At 37.2% G+C, this 14,932-nt stretch overlaps 2 protein-coding genes across 2 annotated transcripts in view; both read left to right on the top strand.

Annotated features, from left to right (window-relative positions):
- CDH13 (cadherin 13) overlaps positions 1-14,932 on the top strand; it is a 482,951-nt gene that overhangs the window by 184,467 nt on the left and 283,552 nt on the right. Inside the window, 1 exon segment of the mRNA XM_067004389.1 lies at positions 7,374-7,490. Within this exon segment, the coding sequence (XP_066860490.1) occupies positions 7,374-7,490 (117 nt within the window).
- The window catches only part of LOC136791794 (endogenous retrovirus group FC1 Env polyprotein-like), a 234,231-nt gene that overhangs the window by 22,540 nt on the left and 196,759 nt on the right, over positions 1-14,932 (top strand). The gene's annotated exons all lie outside the window — the stretch shown is intronic.

The following is a 14,932-nucleotide window of genomic DNA, read 5'->3' as shown; positions in this document are numbered from 1 at the left end:
GTGCAGATCTATGATCTCAACATAATTCATTCCTGCACTGCAATCTCATATATTATTTTTGCTAGTAGTCAATACAGACCTGATCTAATGGAGAGAAGGAAGAAATTGCTGTGGGCATTGCAGCATTACATTACATGCAAGAGTGTACCAATACTAACGGAAAGAAAAGTATTGAAACTCCCTCCCAGATAAATAGTCCTTGATTACTTCAAGAAGAAACAGACCTCTCAGATTCTGAATAAAAGGTGTCTTATTTTTCAGCATAAGGTAACTGGCAGATTTTTGCAATACACATAACCACATCTTCTGTATGTAATCTGTGCTGTGCAAAGAAAGTGATTGATCTGGGTGTGTCCAACTGACTGCAGTTGCAGAGTTTAAGCTGCTAAAATGTACAAAGTATGGTTGTACCACATACAGTTCGTGATTTTTTTTTTCTGGGTTTTGTGAAATTGCAGACCGAGGGCCAAATAGTTCATTTTCCCCTCCAAGAATTTTATGGGATGGAAAAATGACAGGAGAAAACTGGGTTCAGTGTGTATTATGGTGGGATTTCTCCAGCTCCAGGCTGATATATGACGTATATAAATCTATTCTTTGCTGCAGTACTTCATGCATGTCGTCAGCTTCTAATCAGAAAAACGTGTTAAAATAAAGGGCATTATGAGGGGCTGCTATTACTTTTCTTCCCGTGAATGAGTTGAAGAACCTGTGCCAAATCTACAAGGATTTTAGAGCTCTTGATATTGGATGTGCTTTCTGTGAGGGACTGGAACTGGTTATTTGATAAAGAAATAGGAAATAGGTGAATTAGGAAAGCTTTGGAGGTGTAATGCCCAGAAGGATGTTGCTGAAGAAAAAGGCCTAAGAGTATACATAAAATAAAAAGGCATTCTGTTAAACAAAAATGCACATTTTAGATAACTTCATTTGGGTAGGGCTGTATGATCAAGGTTCAAAAGAAACAAATTCAAAATGAATGCTAAAGGATGAACATTTTCCAAAGAAAAACAAGGCTCATAGAACGACACTGATACCTGGAGTGAGAGAAAGTGAGGGGTGTTACTTGGGATTGTGGGAGGTGTTCAGGAAAAACAGAAGGATCATGCAGAGTTTAGAGAAGAATAACAAGGTAAATAATGTTTTGAATCAGATTATGGGTTGTTTTGTTGGTTGAGTGGGGATAATGAAGAAACTGAGCAATAACAAGGAATATGTGGTGATAGAGCTTGAAAATGTTGTTTGTTGAGGTAGCAAGACTGAAAAGGTTTGAACTGTAATCACAGCTTGGAGGGGATAGGAAGAAGTGTGTTTTATGCACCCACTCAGATATGGGACTGGGATTGCAGCCACTAGATCTATTAAACAGCATACATGATTTCAACACACAGTATTATTGCTTTAGGGTATGATGAAATTGCTTTTGTGCAGCACTGTTACAATGCAGTGAATTTCATAGCATTTGAGCAATCCAGAACATGGGTATAAAATGTGTTAGTTTTCTTCCACATACTTACAGCTCGCTGCCCTGCAGCAAGAGATCGAAAGCTGTTTTTCCAAGGTGGGACAACTTCTGCCATGAACAGGACTAATTTTTCGTGAGAACTAAAATTTCTTTATTAGGAATTGTCCCTATATCCCAGTACTGAAACATGAAACAGCTTGCTCATGGCTGCTCATCCTGTTCCAAATTTGTATTTATATCAGTTGTCTGCTACTGATGTACAGATTTTGTAGTCTTTTATAGGCTAGTGCCCCAAGATCATGCTTTAGAATCAAGAAGTGTTTTCTATGTTTTTTCTCATTCTCGCTCTGGAGACTAGGGTGTTTTCATCATGTCTGAAGCTTGCTGGAGTTAAAGGGAAGCTCTTCTGAGTTCTTCTAATATGAGTGGTTAAAGGAGTCTGGTCAGTGGGTAGGAATATGAAAAGTAGGAAGTTAAGACTTTGTGTCCATGCTGTGCAATAAATTTTCCATGTGGTTTCGGTTAATTCTCAAAAGGATCAGTTTTCTGAAAGGTTTTAATTGCTTCAGAACTCCAGCATGTGTCTAGTACTATTTTCAATAGCAGTTTGGTATCTTAGTTCTACAGGTGATACTTTCATTAAAAGCAAAACAAAATGCAAAGCACAGGCAAACAAAAATCTACCACCTGTTTTCAAAGGTAAAGTTTTGTTATAGGACGCTTTCTTCAGGCTGGATGCCTTGGCAAATGCATCAGCAAGTGTTTTCTGTATTTAAGTTACATTTACTTAAGATGCTGAAGGTTTTGGGACATTTTTGACCATTTTGTATTTTTTTCTGGCATGCTATAAAAGCAGTCTTTGTTTGCTTTGCAACTGGTGTAAGCACAGTAGAGGTGGGGAGAAGGGTATTTTTAATGGTGATAAGTGGTATGTTGTTAGTGTGCCCTGGTGAAGACAGAGGCATAAGGTCAGCCGTTGTCTTTTTCCGTGAGCCCGTATTTGCAATGTTTTTGACAGATGCAGTCAGTCAGAGCTTATTTGGTTGCTTGTGTATAAGGGGTATCTCGTTATATTTAATGAGCAGTGTGGAACCAGTATGAGATTTTCTGAAAGAGGGGGTGATTCACATATGGTTCAAAATGCAAATAACACCCACTAAATGACGACAAGAAAAGTCTGGAATGTTAATTTGAAATAAATAAATAAATGCTTGATTGCTGGTTCTGTATTTTTCTCAGAACAGGTAACTCCTATGGTTAATGCGTACAGAAAGGAAAGTTAATGGCATTCAGTCCATTATCATCCTAGAAAACCTTTTCTCTGACATAGAATAAGGCAGGTATGAAGATAAATTAAACTTATACTTGAATAGAGACAGGGCTTTTCCACCACAAAAGATGCTGCAGAGGTTCAATGGAATGTATCATTTCACAAAGCAGAAGTTCAGATGTCTCCACGATAGTTTACATTATTTGTCACATATGCATTACAAAAATACATCAGAACAAATTAGCATTAAAATAGTTGTGATTTACACATTACCAAATGTTTTTTAAAAAATCATTTTATTATTCTTGACTCCTCTGAAGATAAAGTAACCTCCATCCCATAAAAATACATATAGCACAGCTAGCTGAATCTACAGTAGTAAAGCTGTAGTCTGAGACTATGAAGCACCTATGAAGTTAAGGGTATATGGGCTAGGCCATGTAAGGATCTGCCTTTAGGTAACAATCAGAGTGGTAGAAATACCTCCCCCCCAGTAAAATCAAGTTACCCTAGCAATTTCCATTACTCAGATGTCATATCTGACCATGCTGGAAGCTCTGAGGTAACTGAATCTCCTTAGCATGCTAGATTTTGGTTGTATTTGTTCTTTTAAAGTATAAAGTGTGATTTTTTTAGCATGACATTTATGAGCATTGAGGACAGACTATTTTTAAGCAGATGTTTCTGTATATGCTATTGACCTTAACAATTCTCAGTTTTATTTGATTTAATGATTTACTTGTTGAAAGCAGTTGTTCTTTGAATTACAAGTAAAGTTCAGCACATTTCTTTTTTTTTTTGTATTATTGAAAATATGAGAAAATATTTTTGACGTATTTGAGAAATCATTAACTATTAATACTGCTGTTAATACAGCTGATAATAACAATGGTCTGATAGAATTCACTTATAATGCACTTATGAGACACAAAATAAGTATCGCAGCTCAAGTCTGAAATGTCAGTTGAGAACAGTATAAAAATATTTTTTAAGTTGATCTGCGTGCAGCTGTATTTTCTTTCATGTTATGCAGTCTTATTAGTAGAAAGACTGATACACCACTGAATACCACATCCCAATTGCCATTTCAGATTAATTTTGTTTGCAGTGAGCATCCATTTACTTTTGTTTATTTTGGAGTAGTACTTGGGATTGACCCCATTTAATGCCGTCAAGCTTAGTATATAAAAACAACAAAATGGCAAGAAACTCGGTCACTTTTCTGGTCACCATAGTGGGTTACAGATTGCCACTCCTGTGATGTTTCCAACCCTTTTTGTGATGAATCGATAAGTATTCAGCCACCTTATTCCCATGACAAGTTCTAATGAAATTTTCTTTGCTAAGACTAATGGTGCCTGCTACTGGATAGTGACTAGGTCATTCATTCAAATATTCAAGAAGTGCAATGACCCCAAGAACCCCTTGCGAGAAGGAAGGAAGAGAAAAAAAGGAAAAAACAAAACAAACAACAACAAACAACAGGCTGGAGAGTTCTCAAGGGAAATGAAGAAATTTGAACTTGTGTGGCATCACAGGTTGGGCAGACTGACACTTTTCACTAAGCTAAACGTTAGAAAAATGAGGTGTCTGTTTGTTTCTTGCTTAACTTGAATAGGGAATTGAGATTTGTTGCCAGTGAATCAGTGAACAATGTTGCCTTGTTGTGTTCTGAACTATTGCTGTTAAAAGTACTGATTCCGTGTCTAGAAAGGGAATTTAATAAAATGAAAAATAGGTGTAAAAACTAGTTATGAAATCGTGGATTGGACAATGAAATGATAGTTGGATAATAATCAGGAAAAAGCAGCATAGCAATCACAGGCCTGACAGGGCAATTAAATAGTGAAAATAAAGAACCTGGTAGGATTTTTCTCCTACCACTTTTTTTTTTTTTTTTTTTAATTGCAATTAGAGAAACAGAATTTTTATTTCTGCTGCACTCTTCTTAGAAAGGCATATATTTATTGTAATATATATTTTTTCTTTAAACCTTTGCTTATGGGTGGACGTTTCTGGAAGTGCACCTTCCTTAAGCTTCTGTATGTTGCACAAGGCAGCAGGAGATGGGAGAAGCAGACTGCCATCACAGCCACTGTCTCTTCGGGCACTGGTTGAACCCCACATGTAGGGGCTCTCCAGACTGACGGCTCCAGACTTTAGGTACAGAAACACTTGTCTGGAGCCATTGCTGCTAGAAAGATGTGATAGATGCTGTAATCTCTGATGAGCTAAGTCCAGCAAAGATGGCAGAAAGCTTTGTGGGCTTCACTCCGGTCAAAGGCCAAAAGGAAGCTCCTGTAATTCTAGCTTGATATTGTAAGACGTGAAGCAAAAGTACCAACTCCTTTGGAGTGATTTCGTATACCTTGTGATTTGCTTCATTAAGAAATTGTAGGTGAATTCAGTAAAAATGCTTATGTATGCAAAATATCCACCCTTGAATGGGAATCTTTTCAGTGTTTTGACTGTTGAATCAGATGTTAAATGCACATGCACTTTCAAATTTCTTGGTTTCTGTCTTATATACTGGTTGAGGATAGAGCCATCAGTTGCCAGCTGCTTGGCATTAAGCAAAATCTTCTGTTTCCCTGTTCTTTAGAATTGGGGAAAACATTATGAACTAGTATAGGTATAAACATGATACAAGAATCTAAATACGTCATACTCATTTCCAATGACAATGCATCTGGGAGGTTACCCGTACGTTTTCATGAGCTGAAGGGCAACCATCAATGTAGTAGCTAGCACAAGTCAGAACTGTGATCAGTTTAGCACTGCTGCAGTTGATCTAAGGAACTGATTCCCTCTCAGACATACCGGTAGTCATTTTTCCTCCTGTCCTTTGCAGCATCACAGATGCATGCCAGCCAAACTGCTGTGCTTATAGCGTAAGTGATTTTGAAAGCTGCTCTGTGCATTTGCCTTTGGACAGAATTCAGCTCTTTCCTTTTTATTTGACGCTTCAAATGTTTTTGCCTTGAACTTTCTCATGAATTTTTATTGGGGAAAGTTCTTTCGAAGGACAAAAATAGGGACATGAGTGACCTTCAGACCAAAAGATTACAGAGAAGTGGCAAAGCCTTTGGGAGAGATGGGAACTCCGAATCAGGGTGAGCCTCGAAAGGTTATGAAAATTGGCAAAATCGTGAGAAGGGATTCTCTGCATGATTCTCACTGCTCTTTGACTTTATCGTGGCTAAAGCTGACAGTTGTAGGCTTGTTTCCCTTGATACTGCTTGTCACCAAGTTTGCAAAGTCACACTAAAGCTAGTAGATGTAAATCAGTGTTCTGGCTGTGATATACTCACTAGATGGAAGGCATCTATGCAGGTGGCAACAGAACAGCCTGTGGAGTTCTTGACTGATGTTCAGATCACGCTATCAAGAAAACTCATTCATCTTTGCAGTTTTATAAAAATATAGCATAGAGATGAAGCTGTCCTTAGGTTATAAAGTAGCAGCTATTAAAACAACGTGGATTCCAGAACTGACTGAAAAACTTATTGCATTAAGAGAACAAAAAGTGTATGGTAGGATGTAACCACCTTATTGAAATTAGACATTTCTTTCACCCTATGATTTGTTTTGCAAAATTGTCATGACAGCGTGAACAAATTGTAGTGATCTAAACCTTTTCCAGTTTCAAAATTAATTCCCAACACAGTACAAATTGGTGCCTTTTTTAAGAAAGGGGCCTGAGTCAAGGTGAGAGCTCTGGGAGATGGGAAAAGGCTGTCTTTGACATCGGTAGCTGCTGAGTGTGCTTGGAGAAGAGGTTTGCGGAGGCTGTAGGATGAAGCAAAAAGAAGAGAATAGCCTCTGGGAAGCTGCAGTTTGTGCACCGAGAGGATCAGAGAAATGATGGGGAGGGAAGGCAGAGGTGTGATGGGCAGAGTTTTCCAGGGGCTAGAGGCTACTCTGAAGAGTTTGCTGTAGCTTATAACATGCTGAATTGCCTGAAGGTCAGCTGGAACTAAATACCCCAGCAAATGCAATGGGAAAAAAGCAGGCTTGTGTATAAACCACTTCTATTACTGTTCTTTCAGATATAGTAGCATGAAGTTTTCACTATGTAAAGAAACCTGCTGTCTGGTATTCTAAGTTGCACTGAGTTTTGGTGCCCATTGCTTTTTAACTTACAAGTTTTTGGTCCTTTTTGAGAGATCACTAGCTGGGGACAGTCTCAGCAAATCACCTGTAAGTTCTGTTTGACTTAAAGTGTGGACTGAGAAGTGGCTGAGTATAGAGGTGACTTGAAATGTGATAATGGAAAAATTATGTAAAACATTTGAAGTGTGGCTTTTTAAAGGTCATATGCAAGTATTTGAGGTAAGCCAAACCTTGTCTAAGATTTATGAGTTAAGCAGTCCTCTTGTTAGGATGTAGACACACTTGCTTAAGTTTAAAACTAGTCTGTAGGAATACAAAATGAATACGGCCAGTCCACTGTTACTGTCATAAGTGGAATAAACCAACAGTTTTAAATAGTTTGATATGTTATCACTAATCACTGGAAAACACATAATATAAAACTTAGAACATGGTAGTTCATGTTCATTTTACCTGAAGATATAGGGATTGGAAATAACAAATGCTATTTTGAAAGTCATTGTACTTGGTCTTTTTCTTTTTTAGGAAATCTTTAAGATAGAAGGCAACCTTGGAATTCCAAGACAAAAAAGGGCTATTTTGGCAACTCCGATACTAATTCCAGAAAATCAAAGACCACCATTCCCCAGATCTGTTGGCAAGGTAAGTCAACAAATAATAGAATCATTTTTTTGTATTAAGTAATCGACGTATTTCTCTTAAAATGTTGTGATGCCTATCACATTGGTAGTAATATCCCAGACAAAATTAAGAAGCCTAAAGCTGAACAGAGTGGATATTGTGTAGACAGATGAACATGGCTTTGTATTCATGGGAGACTTTAATAGCATACATTCTGGTAAAAAGTATTAACTGGGACTGCTATCTGCAACAGAGGTTACTGTGTATCTACATGTGAGGATGGGTCTGAAATTTAGGCCAGAAACGCCATGAAGAATATCCTACTGCATAGTGTGGATTATCTTGTGTCTATTCTTATCACTTGGTAGGAATTCAAAAGGCATTAAATATAAAAATGTCCTAAGTTCATGTCCTTAAATTCATTTCTAGCGTCCAAAGACTAAGCAAGTTTTTGCAGACATTTTCAGTTTGATTTTTTTTTTTATTGTTTGCAAAGGTCTGAAAAAGAGGAAAGTTTCCCTTGTGTCTGCAGGAAGCTATATGAACGAGAGTTCCAACAACCCCTTTTCCAGAACTTCAGATATACAGCTAGAATACAAAATCATTCAAATTGAAATAAAAATATCTATTAAAATGGCTACTTAGGCAACATAAGTTGTAATTATATGAATATATTTTGCACATGGGCAATTTTGAAACAGGAATCCTATGCATTGCTCTCATTTTAGTAGGTGTGAAAATGGCGTAATGGCCTATACAGCTGTAGATTGTGTTCGTAATTCCCACCAGTGGGATCACTAGAGCTATATGCACAGATCAAGGGCAGAATTTTACTCTAGAATGTGTAATCTTCCTAGCTGGTACCTAATCAGATACTTGAATAATTAGGAAAGATTGTTTTTCATTCAGTACAAAGAAAGAATAATCTCTGAAGATTTTTTCTCCCCTTTCTCTCCGAGTAATTTATTTAAAGCTATTTCTCCACTTTTCCTTTCATGTTTCAGTGTTTTGAGAATTAATGATCAATAACTTAGTAAATACTGTTGTTTAATATACTAGTGATAAATAGTTAATTTTTAAGATTTCTGTTGCACAGTTTTAAAGGAGTGAGAGAATTAGGTTACTTATACACAGATCTGCAGTCTTTTTTATTTTTCTTATCGATTATTTTTCCTCTTCACTCTCCTTCTTTCCCTACTGCCTGTGATTACTTTAAAGTTTTAGATCTCAAGTGGTCTGAGTTGCTCGCTAGAATTGCCTCCATTAAGTATTTTTATTAGTAGTTTAGGATGATAGTCCTGGTAATTGAGGTTCCTTAAACAGAATGAGATGAATCTGATATTGTTTGTACTTAAATGTATTCCTAGCATCTTGTCGTCTTGATTTGTTATCATTCTTGAAATGCTAGTTGGGGATCACAAGTTAGATGCGGTAGATGAGGTACAAACAGAAGTATAAAAGCATCTGGCAGTCTGTTTTTCAAAGGCCCTGAGACACCTATTCTCAACTGATGTTTAAATTATAGGAACTGCAAATGATCAGCACCTTGAAATACTTTGAGCTGTCATCAACTTAAAAAGTCTTTAAATATGTGGTTTTTTTTTTTTTTTTTTTTTTTCCCCAGTATATTTCCAATTTAGGTATCTAGATGACTATTTTGGCTATAGTCTGTTGCAGGGAGCAACATAGAGTGAATAAGTGATGAGTGAGACAAAACTTTTAGAGATACTTAAAATAAGGGAATAAAACATTCTAGGTCAACTGCAGTAATTTGCAACTGAATGCTTAATAAAGCATAAATAAAAAGGTTTAGAGCCTCAGACATACTGATGGTAGGAAAGACAGTCTATTGTTCCTTAAATAAAAAATTCAGTAGAAGTCAATGCTGAAAATAAAGACCTAAAATAATTGCTTTTATAAGCTACGCGATGAAGTCTGTACTACTCTAGAGAACCTTAGATACCCAATTCATGTACTTGTTTCAGACACAACTTGCAGAAAAGGTTGATTATCTTTCTCATTTAACTTTAGATGTTTATTGTGAATTGTATGTAGCTTCATGAATTTACAAGAATTCTGCACCCTTCTGTGAGGCAAAAGAATCACAATTACTTCCCTCTTCCACATTATTTTGGGGCTTATTATTAGAATCCTCAACAAGGCACTGCATGGACCGATGAATTATAGCTACTGATGTGTATGAATTTCTCCTGAACTTTTCTGTCTGTCTGTTCTGTTGTAAGCACTGTGAAGGGGACATTGCAGACATATTTTGTAGCTGTGGTTTCTATAGCGCTTGAAGGAAGAGAAAACTAAAAGAGAATGCTGATCCCAAGCTTCTAGCTAGGCTAATTTGCATGTTATGGGAGAATTTTAAAAATGAAAGGGAAGAAAAAGCACATTCTAGAGCATACTTTTGTCATGTAATTGCCAGCAGTCAGGGCTGAGGACTTTTGTAGGCTTGCTGTGAAGGGAATGGCAGAGATTCTTACACCTCAGGGGCTCACCCCATCTGTCCAAGGCAGTGAGCGATGTCCTTCTGAGCTCCACTGTGATGGGGGTTCCTGCTCAAATCCCTGTGAGCCATGGGTGACTCAGCCAGAAGCCAGGGTCAACTCAAGCTGAACTGTGACAACTTTTCTATGAGAACCCTGTTCTTTCCATACTGCTTAGCCTCAGATATATATATGAAATATAGAGGCTTATGAAAAGGACCATACCTAAGGAAGTTTGTAGCATTTAAATAAACACTTCCAAACTTCAGCAATATTTTGTTTCAGCGTGCACTGTGGGGCATTTCATATTTTATTCAGACATAGGCATCCTGTTTGTATGAACTATAGGATATAGAGGAACCCACAAGTTTACAGACATAGGTACTATTTATATATATTGTATTTTCATAACCCATATTGCTATGTCTCCATCTCCATTGGCAAAATCTCAAAGGGAAACCAAAGAGTAAAATTTAGAGAAGGAGTATACAGTTTGGCTATAATAAAAACGTAATACTGAATGTTATTGAACTTGCTTCCTGTAAGGATGAACACAGCTGACTCAGTTGGTCAAGCGTTATAGTGAGGAAAAATGAATTACTTCCAACTCAATGCAGTCATTTTCAGAATAATTTCTACTTCAGAAAATTGTTTTCTGCCATGTCTGGTGTCTGAGAGAGACTACAGAAAAAGGATTTATCAAAATAAGGAACGAATGCAAAACATCTGTTATGGTAACATAGTGGCAGGTATCCAAATATGCCTGGAGACTCTATCACCTGCTAGAGGGTCAGAAGGTCCCTGGGAGGAGATGCAGGAGATGTCAGCGCTGTTTCAGGGCCTAGAGCAGCTCTGTGTGGCATTTCCAGTGATGTAATGTTGGATCTTTGTATTGCTCCACCTGTTGTCAGATTGAAGTGCAACATGCCTCTGTAATTTCTGAATTGGAATGGCAAGAGCATATTTAACATGTCAGGCTTATTTCTGACTTAAACATTTAAAGGAATTTATCCTCTGGAAATATGAAATTCTTCAGGTGATAAAACATAACAACAAACACATTTAGGAACTAAGAATTCTAATGCAATAATGTGTGTTGGGGTGGAGGGAATAACTACACACTTTGCTGTGTGAAAAATAATTACGACGTTTGTTTTGCTCTTATCTTTGTTACACTTCCTGCTCACCAGAAAAGAAAAGCTTTCCCACACTTTATTTAGTCAGGATAGTGATAATTTCAGATATGACTAGTTCTGTTTGATTCATGTGGTGCAGTTTGGATGTCCACATAAAAGTTAGGTTTCCAGTTGCACCCTGACTGTTATTTTCTTTTTCTTCCATTTATTCCAGAAAATTACCAATCTAATTTATTCCTCTGTCCTGGCTGCCTTCTATTTCCTAACTCATGCTAACACTGTGTTGCCTGAAAATGCATAAGGTTGTTTGGAAGTGATTGCAGCAGCTGCCAGCAGTTGAGCTGCTTATTAGCACTTGGCTGGGAGCAGGGCAGATGTGCAAAAATAGAAGAGCAGGGGGAGAAAAAATATATATTTCATAATTAGGAAACAATAGCATAAAAAAGAAAATCATGGTGATTTTAGAGGACTTTATTCATTAAGATTTAGTGAAATAACTCAGAAAGGAGATATTGCACTGGACAAGTGGAAAATTGGATTGTTGTAATTAGAAAAGTTCAAAGAAGTACTTGGCATAACAAGGAAATTCAAGTGTAGAGTCTGTTTGCTGTTACTGGCTTTCTATCATATCCACTTAGGGATAAGGTTGGTTAGGGTATCTCTTAGGTTAAAAACTATGTAGGTGTCCTGTGCTCATAGGTAGAGAAATCTCAGGTTTTAGCAAAATCTGAACTTTTTCATATTATCCTTCATTCTTGAGGGAGAACAGGGAGATCAAAATATTTTAATACAGTCTTGGTAACATGGGCCTCTGTGTCCAGATGGCCCAGGCTACAACTGTTGACTGTTATTGATGTGTTTGGTTTAGCTCTTGCTGATAAAGCAGAGGGATATGATATTCAATTTTTAGTCTCCCTCCATATGTTACTCTTCCGGTTTATTTGTCCACATCAAGTCAAATGAAGTACAAAACAGTGGGGTGCAGGATTATCCTGTAATTATGGTGATAGGTTATTTGTGAGTGCACTATAGAAATGTATTCTACAATTAATTTAAGAGTGGTGGTTCTATGCATCTGTTTGATGACACTATCCAGACACACTTTAACTGTGATGATGAACTGCACGATGGTCCTTTTTGAAGTTTAATCCTTGCACTAACACAGAGCTCAAAGTGCCAGAAGGTAATTGTGAGGACAGTTGGCATGTTCCAGCTCTTCACACCGATCTTTGGAGAGAAGGGCATCTGCAAAGTGAGAGTGTTAATAAGCCCAGAACGATTTGCTATGGATTTATTGATTGATATATGATGAATCCATGATTCTATCCTTTAATTTAAAGGAATGCCCTTCATTAGAATGAGTATTTTAATTGTTGTAAGAAAAGATATGGAAGCCATGAGTGGGCTAGCAAAAATTGGCTGGACTTTTAATGGTCAGTGAAGGCTGGAAGACACAGAGAAGAACCCTGGAGATTCTCTAGGAAACGATGTCTGAACAAAGAAAATGCAAAACCTTGGGTTTTGCCAGTAAGATAATTTGTTTCTTTGTTGCTTGGCTGTTTGTTTTATCTTTTGGAAGACAAAGGAGTGGGGTGGGACTGTTCAGATGCTTAATATCAGAGAGTGTATACGTACTCTCTGCTTTTCATCTGTGCTAATGGATGGATAGCTGCCAAATGACAATTAGATGGCAGAACTGTCATAAGCTCAAGAAAAAGGTAATGCAGGCTATCAAACAAGAGAAATCTCTTAATATCTATGAGGAGTTTTTTTTTTTTTTTTCCTCCTCCAATTTGTGAATTTAAGGCAAGTGAAAACACAGCTTGTCTGTTAATGCAGCTATAGAAAAACCTGAAGAGGAGAGGAAACTGAAGATAACTGGATGGAAAAGCTGCTGGAAGCTTATTATTTCTGAGTGGGTATCTGATTGAGGCTTTTTGTATAGGATAAATTATATGCTTCACAGAAGAGAAGTGTTAAGTACTAAAGATGAATCTGGAAAAAATGCCAAACTTGAGTCAAAAGTTTGAAAAGAAGGTGATAGAAGTGACAAGAGAGAGATTATCATGATCCACAGATCTTTGAAGAAAACTTAGAAAGAAGTATTGTAGATTACAGAAGGACATGTAAAAGACAACAGGGAACAAGATCAGCCAGTGAAATAAGAGCTGAATTAAGAAGTGGATTTGTTTTACAGGCAGATTAGGCAGAAAATGGGGGATGAGGCAGGGAGAGTGAGGAAAAGGAGCTAGCTAGGATTGCTGTCCAGGTCTGGAAGATAATGGTGTACACTGACAGAGAATAGAATGATGTGCAGAACAGAGATGCCCCTAAATGCCTTTCCAACAACAACAGAGATCTGCGTGATTCCTTACCAACATCCCAGCTGGTAAACTCCAAGTATCAGTTCTTGTTCTGAATCTTTATCAGTTACAACATATGATGCAGAAACAAGAAAATTCATTCCCTACTATGGAACCAGAAGTTGGTCTGAGCTGCGTAGGAAAAATCCACTGGACTTCTGTAATTATTTTTTAATATCCATTTTGCTGTGTTCAAATCATTGCCGCGTCAGATCTAAATGATCAGACTGTGCCAAAGAGTACGCTCAGAACAGGGGAGGTGGTTATCAGCAAGAATTCTGCCTTCTCCAGGAGGCAAGAATATTTAGGATGTGACAGCTGAAAAAGCAGTGCCATCAGGGAGATGCTGGAATGATTGACTTTGGGGAAGCATTGCAGGGTGAGGGCCTCTTTCAGAGAATGGAATTGCTCACGTACAAATTGTTCTGGCTTCTTACATCAAGGTTTGATGGCACATAAGGAGAACAATCTTCTAAAGTGTACAGAAGAAATGTGTCTATCAATCTGCGCAGGAAAAGACACATCCACAGATGAGGATCCATAAACTAGCAGCAAACAGAGTGGAAGAAAGTTGTACAGAAAATGGGAAAAAAAAACTGATATCAATGAATAGCTCTTAGGTAATAAAGTCAGTCTTAATAAATAAACTTCCTTCCAATCCAGCTAGGAAAAAGATTAAAATTAGGGGAAAAATATTCAGTTATGTTACTAGTAAAATTAGATTGGGCAGAAATATATGTGTCTGAGATCAGTTTGTTCAGCTTAGCACAGTGAGTGTTTTATTTATATCTAGAGTGATTCTAGTGATTTAAGGTAAAGGAAAATACTGGCATAATAACAAATGGATATATGTTTTTGGCTGAAGATTAGGAAAAAAGTTTCTGGTCCCCAGAGAAGAATTAATTTTCACCAGTATTCCAGGGAGCAGAATACGAAGTTTGATAAATATACAGTCAGAATTGTATAATATGTCGGCTTATGGTCGTGAAAAAACAGATACCAAGAGGTTTTCAAGAATGCGAGAACTGGAGGAAATGTGTAACACCCTGCTGAGCTGGACCTAAATGGACCATTGGAGATGACGTTTGTGGCTTTCTTGAAGGGATGGCACACTTTTGTCCTTCGTGGAAAAATACCAACCTACCTCAGCAATGAATGTAAATGAACGAACAGCAGTCCATTAAATTAAAGGGCTTTTGATGCAAGGACATGAATTATTAAACTACAGTATATTAATTTTCTTTAAAGGATATGTATTTGATATCCCAACAAATCACTAAGTGAAAACAGCACTTCAAATTTATCTAGTTTTCTGAAAGGTCTCTCTTCAAACTTCCCACTTTAAAAAAAATATTGATAGTCACATAAACAATTCCAACATAATACACATTCTCTTTAAGCTAACAGAATTTTAATAGCAATTCTATTTAAAATGCTCTTGTTTACTTAAGAAATTTTAGAAGAGTCAA

Source organism: Anser cygnoides, chromosome 12, assembly GCF_040182565.1.
Source record: "Anser cygnoides isolate HZ-2024a breed goose chromosome 12, Taihu_goose_T2T_genome, whole genome shotgun sequence".
In the NCBI taxonomy this organism is placed as follows: domain Eukaryota; kingdom Metazoa; phylum Chordata; class Aves; order Anseriformes; family Anatidae; genus Anser; species Anser cygnoides.
The sequence above is the reverse complement of the archived record's forward strand: the minus strand, read 5'-3'. Positions and strand labels throughout refer to the sequence as shown.